General features: G+C 41.4%; 1 protein-coding gene across 3 annotated transcripts in view; it reads right to left on the minus strand.

The window, feature by feature from the left end:
• Positions 1-7,730, minus strand: part of sgcd (sarcoglycan, delta (dystrophin-associated glycoprotein)) — a 361,460-nt gene that overhangs the window by 69,454 nt on the left and 284,276 nt on the right. For all 3 annotated transcript variants that reach the window (XM_032534643.1, XM_032534642.1, XM_032534641.1), the window contains one exon: positions 445-532. In XM_032534643.1, coding sequence (XP_032390534.1) covers positions 445-532 — 88 coding nt within the window. The remainder of the gene's footprint in view (positions 1-444; positions 533-7,730) is intronic.

Here is a 7,730-nt window from a genome sequence, read left to right on the forward strand (position 1 = left end):
GTCGCTTAGAATAAGCGGACTTGGCAACACTGGTCTGGACACCTCAAAGGGTCCCGCGTTAACTCTAAAAATCGCACAATGATTAAAATGATTAGAAATAACACATCCAACACAAAAAGTCTGGGTTTTCTTTCCCCCCCGAGGTTTCAGAAATCTTTGTGTAAATGTAAAAAAACTCGACAGTTTCACCTCGCCAGGCTTCAAATTAAACAATCCGTAACAGGGGATGTCAAGATCAATGTTCCCAAAAGCCTCATCATACACTCCAGGTAGCCCAAAAAACATGAGAATTGTGCCCAAGAACAAAAGGAAGAAAATCCCTTCAAATGACCAGTGGAGCATTCAACGTGTCTCATAACGGTTGCGGCTGATGTCGTCAGTCTTGTCAGGTTTGATGCTTTTGAAAGAAAAAAAAAGAAAATATCAATAAGTCACATGGCTTACCTGTTACAAGTTGTGTGAGCAGCTGGTTGTTGCTGTTGACGATATTGACCGACACGTTTCTGGATGACTGCAGGAACAGCGGCCGGCCCTTTGAAGAGAGGGACAAGTTTATTCATTAAGTCTGTGGTGCAATGCTAATTAAATCATGAATGTAGTTTTTATTTAAAACAAGTATGACTACTGCTAAGAAAAAACAAAAAAACAAAACATCACCTGTTGAAGACATTCAACATTAGATACAGACTTTTCTTTAATGGTGCACAGCCAAATGAATGGGTATTTGTTTTACCTGTGAAGACCCTATTGTATTTATAAGTCCCTAATAGCCAAAACACACCAGGCACGTGAGCGTAAAGCAGCAATTTTTTATTTTGGTGTCCATGTTGTTTTGGTGTCTCTTTTATATAGGCCTTAGTGGTCCCTAATACTGTATCTGAAGTCTCTTTTATATAGACCTAGTGGTCCCTAATACTGTATCTGAAGTCTCTTTCATATAGACCTTAGTGGTCCCTAATTAGTATCTGAAGTCTCTTTATATAGACCTTAGTGGTCCCTATACTGTATCTGAAGTCTCTTTCATATAGACTTAGTGGTCCCTAATACTGTATCTGAAGTCTCTTTATATAGACCTTAGTGGTCCCTAATACTGTACTGAAGTCTCTTTTATAGACTTAGTGGTCCTTAATACTGTATCTGAAGTCTCTTTTATATAGACCTTAGTGGGCCTAATAACTGTTCTGAGTCTCTTTATATGACCTTGTGGTCCCTACTGTCTTGAAGTCTCTTTTATTAGACCTTAGTGGTCCCCATAACTGTATCTGAAGTCTCTTTTATAGACTTAGTGGTCCCCTAATCGTATCTGAAGTCTCTTTTTATAGACCTTAGTGGTCCCCTAATACTGTATCTGAAGTCTCTTTATATAGACCTTAGTGGTCCTAATACTGTATTGAAGTCTCTTTATATAGACCTTAGTGGTCCCTAATACTGTATCTGAAGTCTCTTTCATATAGACCTTAGTGGTCCCTAATACTGTATCTGAAGTCTCTTTATATAGACCTAGCGGTCCCTGATACTGTATCTGAAGTCTCTTTTATATAGACCTAGTGGTCCCTGAACTGTATCTGAAGTCTCTTTTAATAGACCTTAGTGGTCCCTAATACTGTATCTGAAGTCTCTTTTATATAGACCTTAGTGGTCCCTGATACTGTATCTAAGTCTCTTTATATAGACCTTAGTGGTCCCTAATACTGTATCTGAAGTCTCTTTATATAGACCTTAGGGTCCCCTAATACTGTATCTGAAGTCTCTTTATATAGACCTTAGTGGTCCCCTAATACTGTATCTGAAGTCTCTTTATATGACCTTAGTGGTCCCTAATACGTATCTGAAGTCTCTTTATATAGACCTTAGTGGGCCCTAATACTGTATCTGAAGTCTCTTTATAAGACCTTAGCGGTCCCTGATACTGTATCTGAAGTCTCTTTTATATAGACCTTAGTGGTCCCCTAATACTGTATCTGAAGTCTCTTTATATAGACCTTAGTGGTCCCTGATACTGTATCTGAAGTCTCTTTTATATAGACCTTAGTGGTCCCCTAATACTGTATCTGAAGTCTCTTTATATAGACCTTAGTGGTCCCCTAATACTGTATCTGAAGTCTCTTATATAGACCTTAGTGGTCCCCTAATACGATCTGAAGTCTCTTTAAGCCTTAGTGGTCCCTAATACAGTATCTGAAGTCCTTTTATATAGACCTTAGTGGTCCCCTAATCCTGTATCTGAAGTATTTTTATATAGACCTTAGTGATCCTAATACTGTATCTGAAGTATCTTTTAATAGACCTTAGTGATCCCTAATACTGTATCTGAAGTCTCTTTTATATAGACCTTAGTGGTCCCTAATACTGGATCTGAAGTCTCTTTCTCAAAATTCAGCCTTGGTGCAGAATTACAGCCTCTAGACATACAATGAGCTTTCCTTAGGATGTGTAATTTCTTGGTCTGTAGCTTTTGAGGGGGGTGGAGGGGGCCTTGACCAACTGCCACTTTTCTCTTTTTAAAGACATGATGTCTCTCTCTCATGAGCGGGCCAAGTTCCTGGGCGTGCAGAGCAGAGAAAGGGGAGGTAACCATACCCCTTAGGTCATAAGGGGCCCGGTTACCTCCCCTTTCTCCGATCGGCCCATCTGAGCTTTTATTTTCTCAAAAGCAGAGCAGGATACCCAGGGCTCGGTTTACACCTATCACCATTTCTAGACACTGGGGGGCATAAGCAGGCCGGGGGAACTCATGTTAATGTTAAAAAAACTCATAAAGTCAAGTTTTTATGCCATGGGACCTTAAATGACTTAGTGATATACACCAATCCTAGTAAGTATTTATTGTGTGTTTTTCTGATACTTTGACAACATTGTCACACACAAAGACACACACACACACAAAGACACACACACACACACACACACACACACACACACACACACACACACACACACACACACACACACACACACACACACACACACACACACACACACACACACACACACACACACACAGTGTCCAAGTGCAGAGACTCCAGCCTCCTGCTCTGTTTGATAACTTCCATTTCCCAGAGTGCCCTGTACCAATCTGTAATGCTGATCACATTGGACCCTGCTCTTTCTGGGCCCGACTAATCTTCATGCCTCAGTCAACTTCTTAATTAGAGATAACGTCCTGACCATTGTCCTGCGCTCGCAGCCGAGGAGGGGGATACGCCTTGTGTGTATAATGCTGATAACATTATGGCTCTCGCTAAACTTATTGAAGTTCTCACAGTAAATACACCAAATCTATGATATGCAAGAAATAAAGGCCCACAATAAGAATGTGGTTCGACCTGACAAGAAGCTTGGAAATAGTTGATGAACAGAAGGTGTTGCCGTGCAGATGAATACATTAACATTGGCTGTGGAGTCATTTGAGTACATCAGCTGCTTTGACAAGTCCTCTCCTTTTAAAGGTCCAGTGTGTAATGGGTTTAGTTGTTTTTATCAATGTCTGTGTTGCCTGTTCACAAACTTTTTCAGGAATATTTACCACCACCATCAATTCCAAGTGTTCTTTTTGGCTTGACATTTTATATTTGCATTTGCATGAACTGGGGAAGACGCTCCATATTCATGCGCCATCTTGAAAGACGTTAGCCGGTGAGGGACATACAGAACACACTGCTCCGCCTTGCGCGTTTTTTCATTGTCACATGATAAACTCACAGGTGATGCTAATCTGCTAATGGGTATCATTGCTTCCCGGCCCCCGGCAAGTATTTAAAATCCAAATTTCAGGAACAGGAGTCTTCTTCTTTGCCCAGAAAAAGAAAAAGAAAAAAAGGATGTTGAAAAGAGCAAGAGCGGGGCGTGAAGGCCACCACGGCTGTAATGTACTTTGAACTGCGTGGTGCGAGAGAGTTGATTGCGATATGTGATCTCAACGCCAGATGGGAGAAATTCCTACACATTGGACCTTTAAAGGTGGAAGTGTCTGTGACTTAAACACTTCTGTTACATTACATTACATTACATCACAAGACATGTGTCACATCCACTGCTATCCACTGCACCATCGCTGCTCCATCACTAAGGCTTGTTGTTGAAATTCAAACAATAGCACGTACTTATGGTAGGGTGACCAGACGTCCCCGGTTTCTGGGGACAGTCCGCGGTTTTGCTGACCTGTCCCCGGCTGGCTCTGTCCCCGGAAATGTCCCCGGTTTTCACTGTGACGGACAGCCCCGATATTGGAATGAAAGAAAAAAAAACCTGGAGCCGATTGTCGCTCCAGACATTAAGGTAATTACAAGCTGGACAATTTTCCTATTAACTTACATCGCAGTTTTCTACATGAGAAAACAATGAGATCTTGTGAAATACATCAATGTCAAAGGGAAATATTTCCTCAATAGTTTTTATTGTTCCAATACTCAATGACCTGTTGCAGAAACAAGCCTGACGCAATGAAGCAAAAGCTGTCAGATAAATGTAGTTTAGGAAACATTACAGCAGGGGTGATTCTAGGATCAGACCTTTGAGGGGGGGCAGCAGCCCCTAATGAGAACAGCTCTAGGTCTAGTGTCCCCGTTTTAAGTTTTACAAAAATGTTTTGGAGGTATTTATGCTTCTAAGCTGAAAATGTCCCCGGATTTTGTCTGAGAAATCTGGTCACCTTAACTTATGGCCAGTTACTTTTCCACCATGACCAAAGTCAAACGCCATTGTCAAAAATCTGTCGGAAATCGAAAAGGAATGCAACTGTACAGGGATTGAAAAGCAAAAACAGTTAGCCTGGAGCTAGAAAGGAAACTAGCTAACTACCGTCTGTAATGTTAATCAGATACTGGTGGAACTACTGTATGCTCTAATCTACCAGCAGTACTGTAGTACCTGTATTTGAAATAAATACCTGGTACGTTTACAGGGTTCAAACCGACACAGTGGTGGTGTTTGATTATTTCTGACCCAAATTGCCCTTCTGGCTGTAGTATATGTATATGGGGATATTTTTTGCAAATGTTTCTTAACCCTCATGTTGCCCTCGGGTCAAATTTGACCCATTTTCAGTTTTTTTCATCGCACGAAATGGGCCTTCGAAATAAGCTGTAAATGTCAACATTAGACGTATCACATAACTTTGGAAAAAGCATTTGAAAAAAGCACCCAAAACATTGAAAAAGCGACAAAAATGTCAGAAAAAGCGACAACTTTTTTTCATAGTTGACGGGAAGACAACACAAGGGTTAAAAAAATAATTTTCTCTATCCACTGGAACGCTATGGCTTTTCATTTAAAACGGTTTATTTAAAACAAATATACTTATTAAACAGACGGAATTAGAAATAAAGGCCGGGCTCTAATAGAAGCCAGCTTCAAATAAAAGCCGGGTACATTGTGCGGTTCAGTAAATAAAGGCCCCGGCTTTTATTTGAGGAATTACAGTAGGTGTGAAGGAGCAAAACCTCTGTCAGTGAACAGGGCTGATGTCCAGCATCCTTAGTCAAATTACATCTTACTGCACGATAACCATGTTGATGCAAATAATGAGATAAATGCCTGGCGAAGCGAACAGCGTTCACATTGTTGCTCTCTAATGTGAAGATTAATAATTAACAAGTTTTGGATCAGGGCTGGTGCTTACAATAGATTTAGACATCCCAATGTGGTATCTACGTGCCATTTTTGGATTTACAAGCAACATTTTCGTCACATTCCTCCCATGATTGTCAACGTTGCCTGCAGCAGCCAAAGATCACACCGTGTTTAGGGGCCTTCAGTTTCAAAGCTACGCCTCAGTCGGAGTGCTGAGGCGTCACCGCGGACCAGAGCTGTCATCACCTGCAGCTCCGCTGACATCAACACAGGACCAAAGATGGGTGACATAAAGATTTTTTTAAAGATTATTTTTGGGCTTTTCTGCCTCATTCATTTTTGACAGGACGGCAAGGTGAGAAAGGGGGGAGAGAGATTCAGGAAACTGTCACAGGACGGACCCGAACCCCAGACCTCCGCGTCGAGGCACAAACCCCCAACCCAGCACATGCGCGCCCGCTCCACCACCTGGCCAACCCGGCCACACATTAAAAACACGTCTAATTGGTCAACTTTGCGGTTGGTGTACAGGGAGCAGAAATGGGCAGCTTTACAAAAATGATATCAGTCAATTCATCATTCATTCATTCATTCACTCATTCACCTCAAACAGCAGGTGCAACACATTTATGATACACATTAATCAACATTTCTGTAATAGTGTTAGCCTGCTGGCGGATTTTTGACTGCAGTCCTAGTTACCTGTGTATGCATGTCTTCATGGAAATGGAGGGCAGTGTGAGGCATGTGGGGAATTCACTGACAATCTTCCTGATTTGTATTCCTAGGGTTGGTTAGTCAATTAGTTAGGGTTGGTTGGTTGGTTAGTTAGTTAGTTGGGGTTAGTTGAATTAAAAACAAGAGGCAGGACAAGTTTACTTTGTCCACATTCAACTGGAACCTCGATCGATCATTCCCTGACCTCTGGACGCAGGACTCATGACGGATCATAATGATTAAAGTCCTGAACTTTGTACGTCCACCATGCACCCAGACCATCTCCCTACAGCGTCCATTAGTTGGTCCCCAGTGGACTTCTTCAGCATGTTTTGTCCTCAAGCTTTTTGAGTTATTTATTGATCGTCTGCTCTAGCTTTTCCAACATTTTAGACAGACATTGTAGTAATAATGGTCCTAAAATGATGTGAAATTGCATAAATCTACTGAAAAATAGACAGGAGCCCTAAACCCTTCCGCCAAACACGTCCCCCTAAGTCCTCCACAAACCTTGAAAAACACTGCACTTGTATCTATATATCTATATCTGACTCTTATCAGTCACCACCCAAATTTCCTGACCACCCATCTAATTCATGATGTGATGAGAAACGGGGGACAGTCTATATTGTGCTACTAAGGTCACGTAATGTATAAAGTGTATATAAAGGTTATGTTTCATAGCAGCCGCCCTATCCTTCCATCTCTCTGCACAGTTATTTTCTCTGCTACCGTCTCTTGAAATCCCTCGGCGAGGCTCCAGCACAAGTCCTTCGGGGATGTGTGTGTACAGTACATGTGTTTAGTTTGTTGTGGGTGCCTCTGATCCACCCCGTCCCCCCGTTTCCCCCCCCCCCCCGTTCCCATCGTTACCAATGCAACAGACTATATTTCTCCCAGCAGGATGCCACACAGAGAGGAATCAGACTGAGGAAAAGAGAGAGGAGTTAGATGAGACACTTGGAGAAAAATGTGGATTGGAGTTAGTTTTAGAAAATATCTCTGGGAGGCAGAGCTTCTCCGAGGACTACAGCAAAAAAAAAAAAAAAAAAATCACTTGAATTGAACATCAAGAAGTGGAGCTAAAGCATTTCTTGGAGAAATACGTAGGCTTTTTAAGGAATTCAGCCGGGTCCAGCGGCTTTTAACCCTTGTGTTGTCTTCCATTCGACCATGTACTTGTCTTCCTGAAAATCAACCCCTTTTCTGATGTTTTTGTCTCTTTTATCGACACTTTTGTCTCATTTTTTTCAATGTTTTTGGCTCTTTTTTGGACGTTTTCTTTTCACTACCATGTATAAACACTAGCCTAGTAACACCAAGTTATTACCAGTTTTACATTTACTACATTTTTGGAAATCCTGGTCAATAAACCTCATGCACAGGAAATTAGACTTAATTCTTAAGTTAAAAAAAGCTGAAATTATGAATTATTTAGACTC

The sequence above is a fragment of the Etheostoma spectabile genome, chromosome 13 (assembly GCF_008692095.1).
Source record: "Etheostoma spectabile isolate EspeVRDwgs_2016 chromosome 13, UIUC_Espe_1.0, whole genome shotgun sequence".
Classification (NCBI taxonomy): Eukaryota; Metazoa; Chordata; class Actinopteri; order Perciformes; family Percidae; genus Etheostoma; species Etheostoma spectabile.